This window comes from Gavialis gangeticus, unplaced genomic scaffold (genome assembly GCF_001723915.1).
Source record: "Gavialis gangeticus isolate Ggan-Ray unplaced genomic scaffold, GavGan_comp1, whole genome shotgun sequence".
Taxonomy (NCBI): domain Eukaryota; kingdom Metazoa; phylum Chordata; order Crocodylia; family Gavialidae; genus Gavialis; species Gavialis gangeticus.
In genome coordinates, this window is record NW_017729024.1 from 124,185,715 (window position 1) to 124,204,669 (window position 18,955).

Below are 18,955 nucleotides of genomic sequence, written 5' to 3' on the forward strand. Positions count from 1 at the left end.
GCCCCTGGTCGCAGGGGTAGGGGAGAGTCCCGCATCCACCCAAACTCCTCTGCAGACCCCGCCTGTGCCCCGATCCCCCCAAAGACCCCCAATCCCCCCGAGCCTGTTTGACCCCCAATTCCCCCAACCACCCAGCTAGCCCCCCATCCTGACTTACCTTAGATCAGGTGGCCACTTAAGTCAATCTAACCACCCACTATGCTTCCCGAATGTCTGCACGCAGCCTTAATCACTACTTGCAAATTATGTATTTTCCATTCTAATTATGACCATTTAATATTTGTATATCAGTTCACCAACTGAGATGAGAGTTGCATGAGGTACTGTGCAAATGATTAAAAAGATACAGGTCTTGCCCTCAAAAAGCTTAAAGCCCCATAGAATGATAAACATAAATAGACAGAAAACATTTTTTTTGTTATTTCTGATAATAATGTATCTCTTCAGAATACATTGTTTTTTTCTATCTTTTTAAACACACACACTCCCATAAGCTCACTGAAGTTGGTGAGAATTTTGATTCTGTTTTCAAATTGAGTCAGAGCAACACCTATAATTTATTTGGAAGTTGGAGACACTGGCTATACTCCTGAAAGCGAGCCCACAGAATTTGTCCCAAGTTTACATATAAAGAGGGAGATAATATTTTTGTATCTGGTGGCTGTGGAAAGTGTATTATTAGAATACACACAAAGTTGAAAACCTTATGGCACAAGTCTCTTTTAAAAAGGAATGGAAACCACAAATTACATTTCGCTCCGTGATTAGTCTAAACAAGGTCCTCATGTGAGAGCTTCCCAATTTTAGGAAAGCTTGGACCCATGTTTAATTTTCCTTCAAGTATTGTGTTGCTGTTATTAATGCCAATCTCAGATTATGTAGTGATGAACATAAAATGTACTCTTACCCAGTCCAGTTCACCTGCATGCCAAGAAAAAAGACTAGCAGTATGTCTGGCTCTGTGACTGTTTTTGGAAAGTCTGGAGCACAAGTCTAGAAGGAATGAGTGGTTCTTCAATTTCTAACCTACTGTTAAAAGTTATTAAAAAAACCCCAGACATTTCACACAACCAGTAGGCTAATGATTAAAAACCACAGAGGAAAACTAATGGTATTCCTGTTTATCATCTGTCTCAGCGGAGGAAAGATTTCCTCCAGAGCACAGCTGGCTGCAAGTTTGCGGTAGTAAAAATTAAATCTGCTGCATTTTTGTTAGAGCCTTAGTTACAGTAAGCTTTGTACTTTTTATTCTGCAGTGAGAGATCTGTTTAACTCATCCATGATTACAAAAAAGGCTATGTTCAGCATAAAGAAAAAACATCTTAAAACATAAAACAAACCCTAAAATAGGGGAAACCAAACGTGTTTGGAATTTTGTTCCAAAACATGGGTTTTTGGTTGTAGCCGTGTTGGTCTAAGGATATAGGCAGGCAAGGGTCTTTGAGTAGATATGATATTTTTTCCAACTGAGTAGTTGGAAAAAAGTGTGCCCAAAAGCTTGCTAAGAACTTTTTTCCAACCACTCAGCTGGTCTAATAAAAGATGTATCTACTCAAAGAATCTTGCCTGCTCTAAAACATAGAACTTGAATTGTTTTTTAAAGTCACTGGGCAAGTAGCATAAGAACCCCTTGTGAGATAGGCCCAGATTTTTTTAATTTAAATTTTGTGTTGTAACCATGTGAAATTCGGTGGCTTTATATTTCTTGATATTAACACAGGTTAAACTGGCAGAACTTTGCTTTGAGTTTTTAAGTGCATTCCAATGGTCTGAGAATGATGTAACTGCTGAACTCTGAAACAGCTGCTTAAGAATCAGCTCGTGAATGGAAATATGCAGAACATCTTCGGTTGGCCTCTGGCTCCCATTCTCTGACTTCACTAGCTGGTTCTCCTGCCAATGCAACAGGTAGCTTGTAGAAGTGCAGCTGAAGATGATGAAACTTTTGTACATTATAACCCACTACTGCATGGTGTATGGTGGAGTAATTTGCCTGCTTACTGGAAGGGTTGTGCAAGCAGCCTCATTTTCCCTTCCCTAAAATAAGAACCAAAACCTCGTATGAGGCAGGCATGTTTTTTCAGAAGTTCGTGAAGGTTCACTTGTATTTGACTGTGTGGATCTTTGTTGCCTAAAGTTCGAGGATGTTGGCTCTGGAGTTTTGGTCTGGCTTAAGCTCATTTTGCTCTAGTTACATTATTCATGAAAAACATGAAAGTGGGTAGGTTATTACTTAAACTCTGCCCACGGTGATTCCACTCATCCCTCTCTCCTGCCCCTTTATACAGGATGCTAGTCCAATATATGCATTTCTACTAGAAGAATTCTATTTTGTGGAGTGGAAATGACAATTAAATTTAATTGTGCTAATAAGCTTTAAGGTTTGATTACTACACATCCTAAGAGCAGCACAGCGTGTAAAATAATTATGTACAATTTGCTCTCTCACCTGCTTTCACCTATCATCTGAAAAATAGAAATGAACATTTGGAAAGATGAGCAAGAACTTCCACAGCTGGTGCCAGGTGCAGTTTACAGGTTTCTTATCCAATAATTGCATATTTGCTGGGCAAGACTAGTGTTTGCTATGCCATAAACAAAAACAACTGCTGCACAAATTGCAGCATAAATGTCTTACTGTTAAGAATGAGATCAAAAGGCATAATAAAGCTCTTCAAAAATGTTGTGATACATAGCTGATCTAGTTAGAGACTAAGCTTAATTTCTTGGCCATGGTTATCATCTGTGGATATCAGAAAAGGATAAGCTCTGTCCCATAACACAGGTCACCTTTGCTGATGTCATAGATATATTACATCATGATTCAAAAAATGAAAATCAAATATAACTGAAGTCATAGGCGATGTGTAAGTGCTAACAGTGGGGTCCACTACTCCATGCCACCACCACCGGCCCTGCTGCTGCCAGGTGTTGTGTCTGGCCAGGCTACAGTCCCATGCCCTGCAGTTGGCAGAGAAATCACACCACCACTGCCACCCCCATTGCTGCTGGACTCTGGCTATGGCCAGACTGCAGCCCCATGCCCCATGCTCTGCTGTCAGTGCCAAAATTGGCGGGGGGGGGGGCACATGCCCTCCATTCCCCTCCTCCACATGTCACTGCAGCCCCATTCCCTGTGCTCTGCTGTCGGTGGAGAAATCTGGGAGGGATGGGGCACATACCTTCCCCCACAAGTATACTATCAATCACAAACAATTACTATAACAAACTGATGGACATATCCAGGAACACGTGGACATCCTGCTCTGTTGCTTAATACCTATCATGTCTGTCATTTAAAGAACATAAATGGATTTCTGATTATATAGCCATTTACTCTCCAGATAGTTCTTTGTTCAGTACCCTTTCAGCTGATAAACTGGATCTGCATTCTGGAATCTGCAGTTACTTCTGCTAGTATCTTTCACTGATACTTGATGGGTAGGCCTACATTACTAATTACCCAGTTATTTTAGTGGCTACTATCAACTTGCCTAGAGTAATATTACTGTAAACCAATGGGCAGATTCACCACCAAGGAAGGTAACAGTGGACCTCCAAGTCCACTCACCTCTTGATCACCTCTTGGCAAAACTGGCTAACCGCGGCCTTGACCTCACCACGATCCGCTGACTGGGGAATTAGTTCCAAGGTAGGACCCAGAGGGTGGTGGCTGATGGAAGTCAATCATCATGGTGCACTGTGACCAGTGGGGTCCCTCAAGCCTCTGTCCTAGGGCCTATACTATTTAACAGCATCTTCATTAATAATGTAGACATTGGTGTCAGAAGCAGACTGGCCGAGTTCGCCGACGACACCAAACTCTGGGGTAAAGCATCCACACCTGAGGACAGGAGGGTGATCCAGGCTGATCTTGACAGGCTCAGGAAATGGGCGGATGAGAACCTGATGGTGTTTAACACCGAAAAATGCAAGGTTCTCCACCTTGGGAGGAAAAACCTGCAGCATGCTTATAGGCTCGGCAGTGCTACGCTAGTTAGCATTACAAACAAGAGGGCCTTGGGGGTCATGATTGACCACAAGATGAACATGAGCCTTCAATGTGATGCGGCGGCTAGTAAAGCGAGCAAAACACTGGCTTGCACCCATAACTGCTTCTCAAGAAAATCCCAGGACGTCATTCTCCCATTGTACTCGGCCTTGGTGAGGCTGCACCTGGAGTACTGTGTCCAGTTTTGGACTCCACAATTCAAAAAGGATGTGGAGAAGCTTGAGAGGGTGCAGAGGAGAGTCATGCGCATGATCAGAGGTCAGGAAAACAGACTTTATGATGAGAGGCTGAGAGCCATGGGACTCTTCAGCCTGGAAAAGCGCAGGCTCAGGGGTGATCTGGTGGCCACCTACAAAATTATCAGGGGTGCTCACCAGGATCTGGGGGAACGTCTGTTCACCAGAGCACCCCAAGGGATGACAAGGGATGACAGTCACAAACTCCTCCATGACTGTTTCAGGCTGGACATAAGGAAGAACTTCTGTACTGTATGAGCCCCCAAGGTCTGGAATAGCCTGCTGCCGGAGGTGGTTCAAGCACCCACTTTGAACACCTTCAAGAGACATTTGGATGTTTATCTTGCTGGGATCTTATGATCCCTGCTGACTTCCTGCCCCTGGGGCAGAGGGCTGGACTCAAGGATCCTCTGGGGTCCCTTCCAGCCTTAGTGTCTATGAAACCTATGAAAGCTATGAAGTATAAACTAAAGTACTTTATTAAAACTCAAATAGATACAAAATTCTTGACAACTTCCAGAGAAAGCTGGAAGAGGGCATTCTGCTATCCTTTTCTTTTGTAGTGCCAGTTCAGAGCAACCGTATGCTAGTCAGCAAACTTTCTAAATCCTTGTACACTGGAACATAATGAACATAAGCCTTCCTGAGCTTTAGTCCTTAAATAAGAAAAGACCAAACCTAAATTTCTTCCATGGTATATCACTTTTCTAGTGTGCCTTTGGCTACAAAAGCCAGAATTTCAAGTCATATAAGCATATTATTGGCATGTGGCATAGCATTGTCCCCCTTGCAGTAGGAATAAGGATGTTGGATAGGTGGCTAACAAATCAGGCTTAAACACACTTTCAATTTGGTGTGACTTGCTACATGAATGCAAACACACCTTGGCGTAACAGGTTTTTATGAACAAAGTAGTAGTAAGTTAACCTAGTTAACAATCAGAACAAAAACATCATTTTAAAATGGTTATGCAATATGTTTGGAACCCATGCACAATGACAAGTCCTGACCAAATTTACAGTATGCTCAAGTAGGATCAAAGAATGTTTAAAAGCAACGCATATATGGAACCTCAGTCTAATTTGCCTGGTCACTGAAAACACACTGGCAAAGGCAAATTCATTATCTCTAGGGTTGATGAAAAATAGTACAGCAAACTTTCCAAATGCCTATAAGGTTATCTCTAAAGCTATTTCTATTGGACAGGATCCATCCCTAACTTCTTTTAATATTCCTGACTCCATGGTGAGATTCAGAGCTCAATTTTGCCCAGAAACTACACCTTAGCCTTGGAATACACGAATGGTACAAAGATGTGCTTTTCCAGAGGAAGCTACAGAGGTTGTTCTGCCCCAGGGAACAGAGAGCACAGATACTTACCACAATGGGATGCCATTTATTTACTCACTCACCTGCAATCAACTAGCAACTATAACTGTCACACATGGGCTAGGGACAGAAATTACACATAAACCTGTATAAGTGATTAGAAACTGGTTCAAATCTGTAACACAGCAGAATTTCAGTGCAAATAAACTGCTTTCAAAATGGCTGAAACCAGTTTAAGATAAACCTGGATGGATGTAATATCAGATTTAACTGATTCAGGTTAAATCAGTTTATTGAACTTGTGTTTCAGATCCCTTCCAGATTCAAGTTAACTCACAGCCCTGCAGCATCTCAGGATGCTTTGCACCTCCCCTGCAAATCCCCCTCTTGCAGGGTGGGTGGGCTAAACTTGGTCCAAGCTATCTGCTCCAGCTGAGCAAGAAGTCATGCTCCAGCAGCCCTCGGCTTCTGACCTGGGCCACTGCAGGCATGTGGTGGCCTTTCTGGAATCAAAAGTGAATGTCTGTTCACTTGCTTATTGGTTCAATCTATGCAACTAAGAGTAACCTGCAAAGACTGAATCGATTCAGCCTCAGGCTTTTTGACTGTTTGTACTTAGCTATGATGAGCATGAAGACATGACCACAGCTTTCCCTCATTGCTCTCTGTTCCTTTAGAACTGGGGTATCAAAGGAGAGCCAGGCCTATGGGTAGAGCTGGCCCACTGAGCCCTATCATCCAGCCCATGGCGCGTTCTGTGGATCTCAAAGTGGACCTGCATGCTGTATGCCCCATACTGGCCCCACATACTGCATGCATCACATGTTAGCCTCGACCCCATGCACTGCTCATGGATCTGGTTGGGCATAGAGTTGGTCTAGCGCCTGGTAAGTTTGATACCCATGCTTTAGAGTTCTCTGAGACCATGGGGAATTGTGGGGGGAGGGGGACGGAATTCACCTATATGCAGGGAATACAGTTGTGATTGGCCCTCTTGGTATCAGTATGAAAGGAGAGGGGCCTTAGCTCTACATGGTCCCATTCTCCTTCACAAGGACAGGCACAATCTGGCTCTTAAGTAAAATATAAAACAAGCAGATTCCCGTAAATGCTGGATGGCAAAGTGAAATCCTTCAGAAGGTTTGTTCTGAGAAACCTCATAGGAAATCACATGAATGAAACTTGTAGGCTTTGTCCTTCATAAGTGTATGTGTTGGGGAAGGAATGAGCACCTCTCACAGTAAAAAGGTGGCATCCTTATGAACAGGTTCCATGTTTACCATGATAAAAGGAAAGATGGATAGGAAAAAAGGGGGGGAAATATCTTTGCTTACAGAAATCTGTTAAAGAGGTGTCAAGAATCCCTATACCTGAATCAAAGCAAGGACAGTAGCATACTCAGCCTTTAAGAAACAGCACAGAAGCCTATTCTGCACCTTCTCCACATGTGGAATTCCAAGTAATTTTACATGGTGGATTTACAGGACTGGCTTTGTAATATTTAATATTACATAAGTCTAAAGCCTTTTTAATGAATGAAACTACTGACAAAATGTTGCATATGGCATGTGAAAGTGACATTCATCCTATTTTATTCTTAATCTGTTACTAGTGGTTCACAATGCATGTACCAAATACAAAAACACTTATTATCCCAGAGATGTAGTATGTGAAAAGCAATGCGTCCACAACAACAGGCAACTTTAAACTATATTGTCATCATTACTACGAGCAAAGGAATAAGATCATAAAATGCAAAACCTATTTCTAAAATGGTTCGTAATGATTTTGTAAGCCACAGTGTGTCTTACATATAAAGTATGGATTTCAAGTGAACTCATAGGTGTTATGGTTTGACTGCTTAAATCAATGATTTTCATTCAGGGTGCTTTGATATCCTTTCAGGGATACCACAGTATGCCACACAATGTTAGCACTGTTAGGAGCAAACATGTTTCACAAGCTAGGCCCAGAGATTTCAAATAGGAATCCATAGTTTTAAAAACATTCTGACCTGTTGTGGGCTTTCTAAGTTATGTGCAACGGTATAATTTCTCTCTTATTTTTCTCCTGTCAAAAAACAAATGAAAGCTAAGGGCGTGTTGTGTAGACAAAATGGGGGCCCTAAATTGAACGGGTGGGTTTTTAAACCCACCGCTTCAATTTAGGGCCCTTAAAATCTCTGTGTCATGCATACATCCTGCACTTACCTGCCTCTCTGGCAGAGGGGAGGGTAAGCTGCCAGCGGGTGGAGTGGTCCCTGGACTGCGGGCGGGGGGAGGGGCTGGTGCTTCCCTCCATAGCAGTGGTGGCCCCCCCAGGCAGCCCCCGCCCACAGGCACCCAACTTGGGCAGTCCCGGGGGGGCACCGCAGCTGTAGAAGGAAGCACAGGGCCCCAGCACAGCTCATGCATGCAGGCAGGCTCAGTGGGGGAAGAAAACCAGGCTCACTGTTTTTCTTGGGTGGAGTCTGCCTTCCCAGGCTGCTGTCAGGCTGCCTGCAAGGTTCCTGCAGAGCACCTGAGCTGCACAGAGCCCGGCTTTGCTCCACGGTTGTAGGGGGACTCCTCCTCTTCGGAGGAGTTTTAGTTTGCTGCACCCCAAGTCATTTAAGGCGCATTACACTACCGAATTTCCTACAGCAGCTGGAATTAACATGCTATATGCCACCGAGGCATGCAAACACTGATGCCATTAAAGCGGTGCAAAAGCATTTAGCCCACTTTAAAGTGTCATGCACACATGCCCCTTGTTTTCTCTACACATGGTGTAAGAGCTCATATTTTTCGAGGGGTGCCTTAAGTCTAAAAAGATTGAGAACCACTGGTTTAAATGAACAAACTAGATCCATAACCCTGCTAAATCTTAGTCACTTGAGTAATCCTCACTTATAGAACTGGTTCTGATGACTCCAATGAGACAACTCATGGGATCAAGGGTGTTCAAGACTAAGCACTTTTTTGGTCACAATCTACTCTCATATGTGCCTAGGATTTTCTAATTTGATTTAACAAACAGGAAAAGATCTTTTATCTTATCACTTACTATGCCAGGTTAAGTAATGAAGAGCGTGGCTAAATGGTCACATGTAAAATTAAGGGTATATTTGTAAATAGTTTATGAAAAATTAATAATTTTATGAACATATAACACATTATATATAGCTACAAACACATCAATAAACAGTATTAGGATAATTAGAAGCCATGGTGATAAGAAACAATTTGGTCTATAACAATCAGTAACAATTTTTTAAAACTTATCTTAGTTTATGTCACTTTCAAATTATATTTTATAAAATACAATTTAAATATAAAACTTGACTAGTAAGATACAGTTGTAGTACACTTCTGAAAGGCAGACAATCTTTTTGGACTTTATTTAACTGAATTCTCAAAACAAATATGTAAAACAATTAAGTAACTAGCTTGGCCCAAACAGTGGAAGTTCTAGAAATTATAATTTAGATATAATTGATATCTTGCCCATACCAATACAATAAATGGCTTAATGAAGTGCAGTGCACAAGGTCCATACAAGCACAGTAAGTCACAGTGAACAGAAAACAGGTGTTAATGGTATAAATATAGTGGAGTTTAAATACTATGGGAAATACTATGATTTTTGCAGCCAAATGTTGGCCATATGGAGGCATTCCCAAATATTTTTGCTGGAAATTATCTAAATCACTTTATAAAAAATAATTCTTAAAAATAGCATAAGAAAGGGTAATTATGTTTTGGCAGTTGTGAGCTTGATAAATAAGTTGAGGGAGGATCATAGAAGCAAATGGTAAAAATAGACTGTGATATGTAAATATTGGTGGTGGGCAGAGATAGTCAACGGTAAGATTTCTATCTAGTGAGAAAGTAAATGGACAGTTATAAGCTGTGTGGCTCACATGACTGCTGGATACATTGCATGGGGTAGGCTGGATGGTACTGCTGCTTTGGATGGTTGTACATATTGTAATATCTCTGTGAAAGTGCTCTTAATTGTATATTTTTTGTGGCCAGAGCTTTGGACAGGTGCATTTTGACACAGGTTTTCTTTTCAGACTGAAATCAAAATAAATAAATATCACTGGTTGTACAATATAAGAGTCTAATATTATAAAAGCCTATGTCTGTCTGTCCGTCTGTAATGTAAGCCAATCAGAGCGCTCCAAGCGTGGGGAAGCGCCGCCATGACTCTGAAGCTGCACCGAGGACTGGACAGAGGGTGGAAGAGCAAAGGCCAGCAGTGGTGGCCCCAGCTTCCCCACCCTGCTCCCTGCAAGCGGCAGAATGGCAGTAGCATTGAGCGTTAGGTGGCAACACTCCATCCCAGCCCCCACTCCCCCACCCCTGTCATTCTTGATGGGCAATTGGCTTGTAAAATAGAAAAGTTCAGTAACTAAATGAAACTGCTAAAATTAGAAATATTTTTTCTGTGAATGCTGTGTTTTCCCAAACACTGCAGAGTGAAAGTATCCAAATTAAATTCACAACATAAAGTCACTTTAAGATATGCCATAGCATTTTCAGGTACTAGGTGTTATAACCAAACTTTTGGCAATATGTTGTCTCTCTCTCTTTCATGCACACACAAGAATTAGTGCCTTCGTTGCTTTTGCATATAAATAAGACTTCAAAACACATCTAGTTACAGATTCTATCCAGACTTTTTATGATCTAAAGGATAATATATATTGTATTCAACAGAGGTAATCTAGTGTAACATACTCCATGCTTGATTTGGCCATCCTTGCATACCCAGTATTTCCAAAGAATGCAAACACAGGACTTACATGTCATTCAGAGACTTTTATGAAGGCAGTTTTTCTGCTAAGATTCAGCTTTGGCTCTCCCATTCTTTTGTTAGTTTTACATATAAAGAGACAACTGAGCTTTTAGTTCTCACATTTAAGTTTTATTTAAAAAGTAATTTATGAAGTTGTAGCTGAATTGCATTTTTTCCATGATTATTTTACTTTCTACTGTTTTTATTTGTATTACATTAGCACCTAGCAGCCCTCATTAAATCAGGAAACCCACCAGTCTGGGCAGAATGCAGATATATGGTAAGAAACAGTTGCTGTCCTGAAAAGCTGCAATCTAAGGCTCTGTTCCTTTAAACACTTTATGTGCATGAGTAGCCCCCTTTAAAATCAAAAGGGGCCAGTCAAGTAAGCACATGTACACACATGCTTAAGTCTTTGCAGAATCACGCAAGACAGGAAGCAACAGTCTGATGTAAGAAACAAAACAGAGAGGAGAGGGGCAGTAAGATCAGAGTAGTAGTGACAGGAAGGCACATTTATAGAGATATGCACAACTTCCAAGGCAAAGCGCATTTTGAGAACTGAATAAAAATGTAAGCTGTTTTAAATAAACATGGCATCTGTAATTCAATTATTATTTCCCTGCAGTATTTGCAACTCAAATGTTTTTGCTCACGGCCAAGAAATTAACATCACTTTGAACGGACACATGCAGCTTCACTGTCAAAATTGAGTGCAAAAAGTAAAAGCCAAATGAAGCAAAATACTCAAACTACAGGAAGTGTGAAAAGTAAAATGAAAAGATAGTAGCCTTTAATGATCAATAGGGCTATTTGCAGGTAAAGAACTGTTTTAACATGACAGTCACAGCCTCTGTGGTATTTTAAATGACTACAGCTCTCTCTACCCCCTGATCTAATCAGCTTGGAAAAGCACAGCAAAAAAGATCACCTCCTCCTCATAAAACTCAACAAAAAGCTCAGCTGAGTTGTAGATAAAGGAAATAATCTTTTTTATATGCAACTCTTAGGAGGAAGGGACTGCAGAATGAAATTTAGTAGAAGATACTAGTTCAGGGTGAAAGGATATGATGTAAATGTTTAAAGAACTTAGTTTTGAAGAAAGAGGAACAGAAGTCTGCGGCTGGAGAATGCAACAGTTGGTTTGGATGCATGTGCAAGATGTACAAGAGTCTTCTGATTTACAAATACTTAAGTCTTAGAGGCTCCTTTAAAAAATAAGTTAATGTTACAGTTGTGTATGAAATCTACCTTTCCCAAATCATATAGCCAAATACAAATTAATCATTAGGATTACGTGTGTGAATAAGGTAAACAGGGTTTGGCCTATTCAATAGCAATCCACAGCTTTTGAAGTAAAAGCCATAATTTCTGCTAGCAAATAGATATGTTTTAAAAAAAATAGAGGAGGAGAAAAATAGTATATCTCAGCTCTGTAAAACAAAACTATTCCTGGATGATGCTAGCAAAACAAATATAAGTATTATTAAATTATAATCACAGGGCATGATGGATGACATTTAAATATTAGATTTACTGCACAAGCATTCAGTATTGACACTGTGATCTTTAAGAAAGAGAAGCTGTAATGTCATCAGGTCAATCAGTGTTCCTATCACAGTCTATAGGAAGTTGAAAAGAGAAATGCAGCATCCAAAAAACTCTCAATAGGACACCTCAGTGTTCTGAATAGTATATTCTTCCAGCAACTTTAAATGAATACCTAAGGTTTGGGTAAATAAAATGGTCTTTTATCATAGGAAAAGCATATGTTAGGGAAGAGTTAATTTTATCCTTAATACCTCTATACTTCATCTTTTCCAGACTATAGAGGAGGTAAGTGGTTTTTTTTTTCTCTGGTAGTGCTCATTATCAACTGTTACCCTATTTTTCATTTTGTTGCATGTTGTCAACCACAGCTTATTCTTTGTTTTATAAATCAACCTGGAATTGCAGCCTTCAGAGGTAGTCTTCTACCCTATTTCCTTTTACCTAACAGCATCCAAATAAACGCCTTGTCGGTTTCTCAATCCTACCGCAAAGCACATACCAGCTGAATAGTCTGTGCTTTTACGGGAAAAGGCCCCAATTTAAGATATACTAGAAGGCAATGTTACCAGTAAAAAGGGTGGCTTGTTACCACTTAATTATAATTCTTTTGGTTTAAATAGGGACAATTTTAAAGAAGTGTTTTGAGGGTTTATTATTTTAAATGGTACCGTCATTTTACAGATAAAAAAGCAAAAAAACAGAGAAGGAATGTAATGGGCATCATGTCACTGCTAATCTTATACTGCAAAGGACATCTTTGTATGGTCAAAGATACCTTTCTTCATGTTCATTGGGGGAGGGGAACCTTGTTCTTGGCTCGAGAGCACAAGCCCACCAGCAGCAGCATTTCCAAGCAAACCTGGGACTTGTTCTGACAACACAGGTCAGCAGCAACCAAGCATTGGCCAGGTCTTACCAGTCCAAAAGGGAGACAAGGGTGCAGGCTGAGCAGAGCCCCAGCCCCGACGCATGATCTGAGCAGTCTTAAGCAGGGCGGGGAGGAGGGGATCAACTTCTTGGCGTGCGGTGGGGGGCATTAAATCAACCAGGCTGGATCTAGCCAGGGCTAGCGCTGTGCCAAGGGGAGGAGGCGAGGCCAGGGCTGCCCGGCCAGGAGCACAATGAGGGCGAGGCGCACGTGCGTCCAGCTCTCCGTCCCCCACCACGTCCCTGCCAGGGGCTCTGCCGGGCACAGGTCCCCTCCGCCCCAGCCGGCGGCGCCCTGCCCCCCTCGGTCTTACCTGTTGATTTTCAGGGCGAACGCCCTCCTGTCCGGCGCGGGCAACGTGGCCATCCCTGCCCGCGCCCCTGGGCTCTGCGGCTGGCGGCGTGGGCCCGGGGAGCGCAGCTCATGCCCGGGGCTCAAGACACCCGGGCTGGGCTGTCAGTGCTCCGTGGAAACTTCCGCATTTCACCTTCCTCAGTGAAACCGAGCGAGGGGGAGGGCTCACCCTGCCCGCCGGCGCCCGCAGCATCCCTGCCTGCCGGCTCCAGCTGTTTGCAGCTGGAATTCCACGCGCCTTCTCTCCTGGCACCCGCCCGGGCTCAGCCCCACCGCGCGCACGGCAGGAGGCTGGGCCCCCCGGGCCTGTGCCGGGAGAGATCAGCGCTTGCACCCCCGGCCAGCTCCCGCCCTTCCCGGCTTCTTGCATAACCCGGTACAGCCGCGTTTCCCAGCCCCGGAACTCGGCTGAATCTTCCCAGCAGGTGCCCCCCTTTGGGGCACCGACTTCCAGAGGGTCCTTACTAAGAGCAAGGCAAGGGGGGGCCTCCCAGCGAGGACTTGGATGTGAGCCATGAAGAGCCTTAAGGGTTTAGGCACAAAAAGCCGAATCTTTTCTTGGAGCCTATATCTGGGGGCATGGGCAGATCTAGGATTGCAGATGGGGTGGGGCATCATCACACCTAACACATTTTTCTCCAGGTAAAAAGAAACTGGTGTCACTAATAAACTGGGGCCTAGGGCTATACTCCTCCATTTAAGATTGAAGGGGGGGAAGAAAGCTTTATTGGAATGTGTATTCGTTTGCTATGTCATCTGTTGTATATATTAAACCACAACATGCTGGGCAAAAATAATCCAAAAACGTTGTTTCATTAGTCCTGAAGTCATTATAGTCAAATGTAGGTCTCTCTTCAGATTCATGAAACACAATCAAGCTTCCTTGAGCATCTGGACAGTGCCTCGCTGAAAGTGATTTTCACACCTGAGGTAATGTTCACTGAAGTTCATATTTCCACACCCAAGTCAATGTTTTTAGCTAGAGTTAACAAAAAAAGTGCTGGGTGGTATTACTAGGATCAGCTAACAGACAGCAGCAGTGTAGAAGTAAGGATAGCTGGAGTAGGGAAACCATTAAAGAACATTTAAAAGGAAAAAAACGTGTTCTGTGAAATTAAGAGTTTAGAAGGAATCAAGCAAATTCTGATGAACCATGAAGTCAGTTGACTCACTGGCTCCTGCCTGACTAGAAATGCTGCTGCCCCTGCTGGGCAGTTGGCTTTAAACTTTAGATGGACCAGGAATCAAAGTGGGGTACAAGTGCACCAGTGCACCTCCTCTGAATCCACCCTGTCTCAGGATGTGATACAAGCTGCTGTACCTTGTCTTGTAAAACTGTAACATGTAGGGGATAGAACTAGATCCACAAGCGAGAAAATGAAACCTGGTCCTGGAGGAAAGTTTCCGTTGGAGACTTGGAGCCAGTAATTCACAGACACAAATGGTACCAAGGAAAATATTTTGCTGCTTTCAGTATCTCATTTTCTACTGGCCAAGCCAGTTCTTTATTTAAAATAGTAAAAGTATGCTGTTGATATGCTATTCATCCGGCACCTAATCTGAAATACTTGTGTGTAACAGAAGGGTAAATAGGTAGGGTATAGTTGCACCTTAGAGACCACTGCTGTTCACGCTTTCAGTCCCAAGCACTGGGTGAGTGGCATGAGGCTGGTCAGTGGGCCAAATCCTTTGTTGAACAGGCACATGGGGTTGGGACCTGCATGCCCAGATTGCACCCCATACCACCTTGGCATGGCTCTGGGGTGCTTGAGCTGAAATGCAGGACCATGCTATCTGGACTACTGGGCTCCTTGTGGGTCCAGAAATTTGGCAGCAGAGGAGTGGCAATTAACTTTGCCACTGCTCTCCTGACACCAAATTTTCAGACTTGTGTGGAGCCTGGTATGCCAAATGAGACAGCTCTGCAAGCCAAGTCTGGCCTGCTGGCTGGGGAGTTGAGCACTGCTGTTATAGACTAACTAAAGATGCCTAAGAGATACATAAAGGGTAACAGTGGCAGACATCCATAGGCCAGGCACAGACATACTTTTACTGGTGTAAGTGATTGGAAACTGGTTTATATACCTATAACAGAACAGAAGTTCAGCACACAAAACCAGTCTATACAGGTAACAGATCAGAAGTGTGACGCACACAAACTGGCTTTAAAAAAGGCAGAACCTGATCTAAGATTTGTGCCTTGCTCCCCCTCCTCCCTCGCCCCGCAAGGGAAAGTGTGTTCTGTTCAATACTGAATTAAACTATGCTGCTTACAGAAAACCATGTAACTTGGATCAATTCCACGTTGGCCATTTTGAATGTCTTTACCTAGCCACACTGCAGTAGCTACCCCTGTGCTATAACAGCCAATGTTGGTTGTTAAAAAGTAGTAAGTGGTGTTACTATTTTCATCCTTGTACTTCCTCCTTGCTAACCTTCATGCGGAGTTTCTTTAGCTTAGCAGTTTTTAACTGCTCTTTTTCTTAAAATTACTATTAATATTTTGCTGCTATTTTTACAATTCCTGCTGTTATATATTTATTTTAAAATATTCTTTATAGATGTTTTCTTTTCCCTTTCTTATGTAGGCTGCATGGCAGGTGCAGATTTAAGGATTAAAAGATCTGAGGTGTTTGCTTAAAATTTATATTTTTCATATCACACACGACTACTTAGATGCTACAGACAGATGCTAGTGAATCAAGGTAGATCCAGGTTTAGGTCCCTCAACTTAGAAAACCTCCCATTAAATCTGCTTAATACACTTGCACACAATCAAAAATCTCACCTGTCTAGCTCCTGTAGATCGCAGTAGGATTCCTTGTGAAGTATGGAGCCACTTGATATAAAGATGACAGAATTTGTGTTTTTGATTTAAAGGTAATATGTCATTAAATTAAAAATGTAATAAATAATGTAAATTTACTTTAATAAAAACATTAATTTTATTATTAAAAATAATACAGTAAAGTACAATGAGATAGTCGACAATGAGGTACAATGAGGTACATATCAACCACCAGATCATGGTTTCACATGTGGCTTTTTAAAAGTGCGTACTATATGCCTGAGAGGAAACACAGAGCAGCTGAGGGATTGAACCAAAATTTGAAATACATTTTTCCATGGTAATGGAAATAAATCTAGATGCATCATAAACAGAACACATAGGTTTTCTTCAGCATCAGTGAGACCTGAGGAGCTGATATGAAAAATAAATAAGGAAAAGAAAAATTATTTATAAAGGACAGAATGGATATTGATTGGAAACCAATTGCATCACTAGGCATATATGAAACTAGTTTGTGGGATTTTTTTGTCTTAAATGACAAAAATTTACCTCCTCCCCACAAGATACAGGTGGTAAATGTACTTACTCATTGGTAATCTTTCCAAGAGATTTTCTCCTTTCTCAGGGCTACCAAGCATAGATTGTCTATATTATGATTCTGTAGGTCTGTCCTTCACAATTCATCAACTATGAATGTACGAGAGACTGGAAACTGTTGGACCTCACTACTTACAATCTTTACCTATTGTGTGCATCAGTGTAAAATATTGTTCCTGGTAATCTGCATTTAAAGCTATTCCAGTATATGATGTAATTATAACTAGTTGGCAGTATAGTCACATAGAAATTTAAACTCATATTTACAATGTCCAGTTAAGCATCTGACATATATGTACAACCTGTTTGATCCGCTGTCACATTCTTTTAAAACACCGCAAACTCTGCTCACCTTTAGACGGAAAGCACCAGAATCAGGACTGACTGACTCATTTTCTGTATTGTCACTGAAGGCCAGTTGCAGGCCAGAGAAGAAATGTTATTGTATTACAGTTCCTTTTGCCCAAATTGGGCTGCAGTCTCTGGTTTGTTGAGTTTAGTTTGTGTTCATTATAAAGGGTGTAGCACAAGATTTTCCTATGCCCAGTTCTCCATTGATACAGAGTTACTGGAATAACTTGCATCTGCTTTTCTGCAGATTCAAACTTGTACCAGAGCTGAACAGCTACGAGTAAGTAAAGTACATGAGTGTGGTAGAGAATCTGGCCATTAGCATTCCTCCGAATTTCTTTAGAACCTTCTGTGATGTGGTACACATTTTTTAAACACAAATTAAATACCAGTTCCTGTTCAAAACAGCTCAGAGTCTAAAAACAAACTGACAAACAAACACAGTAAAAGGGAAGGGAAGCTGCAACAGGCCATTCCCTACTTGTTCCCTAGATTGACGATTTGGTGCAAGTTGTGCTATTTTATGCTTTAGAAATGTTTTTGAATTTTCCCTTTTCTTCTTTGCAAGACCCACAGGAGGAATCAATCCTTGCTATACTTCCTTTTACTAAAACACATTTTAAAGCTTTGGGTTTTTTGGGGTGAGATATGCTGTGTCTTTTTCCTTGACGTATTACTATCTCCACAAGAATAGCTTCCTCTGCTGTCAGAGCTACAAACATGGGGTGGGAAATAAAGAGCTATTGAACCAGGTTAAACAAGTATAAGACCTCTACAGTCCTTGCCTGTCCAATGGAGAAACTGCATATCTCAAGGAATGAGCAAGATGACTAGTGCACATGCATCAAATTATATATAACATTTATAAACACACACAATATTCAAAAATACTTTGCTTGGCCCTTGAAAACCAGGAGAAAGTTTTTGTAATTGGTCAGAATGTAGGGAAAATATTAGGAAGGATCTAAAAATCAAATTCCCTAGATAAATTTAACAAACAAAGGCTATACATAACTAAACTACACCAGGTATTTCTTTTTTGGATGTATTGAGCTAGGAGCAGCTTATTACAGTCAGCATGTATCCAACAGAACCTGATAAACTTTTCCTTGCATCAGCTGCTCCCGCACACTTTGGTCATAGTTGCATTCAGGAAATTTACCACAACAATATAACTGCTTTTAAGATATTGGAGCACCCATGGAGGCAAAGCAGTAAAAGACAGACCGACCTGCTTTTACGAGCCTTACGTAGAGCAGTCCTCCCACTCAAAAGAAAAAAAATTATTTGCATTTTTGTATTTTAATTGTCCCCAGTGCATTCAATGCCTTAAGGCCTTGTCATGTCCCTTGGAAATCAAGTCAAGCACTAAACCAGTTAGAAAGTGGCAACAAAAAAGCAAATGGCAGCCTTGTATAAAATATTGCAACCAAAACAGACTAAGGAACTACCATCAAATAATATGTAGCTGCTTCTGGATGCCATCTGGCGGTTTCTGACATAATGACAAACATTTTCAGACACCTTCCCCCTCCCCACTGCCCTGCCCAGCCGGCAACCTCCCTTTTTACCACAGCGTCACAGAAAGCAGGGAATTATCACTTAGCTAGTGACACCCCTGCAAAGGATCAGTTTCTTCGTACAACTTATTGAGCTGTTAATGCTGGAGATAATGTCACAACAGTCTGTCATTAAACATGCTTTTGTGATGGGGAGGGGTGATAGCGCAATGCTCATGTCCTAAGTAATGTCTGTCATTGTAGGAAGGCTTTAGATTCATACTTACTGAGTGTGTCTACATGTATGCTTTAATGCACAGTAGACTATTTTACTGTGCATTAAAGCATTATGTAAAAAACTATGACATTACACTAACGCACAGTAAAATAGTCTACTGTGCATTAAGCATCACTAAAAGAGTGTGCAAATTCACTACTACTTATTAGCACAGCATAATTCACATTAATTGAGTACATCATTTTGTAGGGTACTTTTACACGTACAAAATGGAGTGGTGGGGGAGC

The 18,955-nt window shown here is 41.7% G+C and overlaps 1 protein-coding gene across 1 annotated transcript in view; it reads right to left on the reverse strand.

The window, feature by feature from the left end:
- The window catches only part of DOCK8 (dedicator of cytokinesis 8), a 162,246-nt gene extending 148,474 nt beyond the window's left edge, over positions 1–13,772 (reverse strand). Inside the window, exon 1 of the mRNA XM_019517658.1 lies at positions 13,152–13,772. Coding sequence (XP_019373203.1) covers positions 13,152–13,204 — 53 coding nt within the window. The 5' untranslated portion in view covers positions 13,205–13,772. The remainder of the gene's footprint in view (positions 1–13,151) is intronic.
- Positions 13,773–18,955: the final 5,183 nt, after the last annotated feature.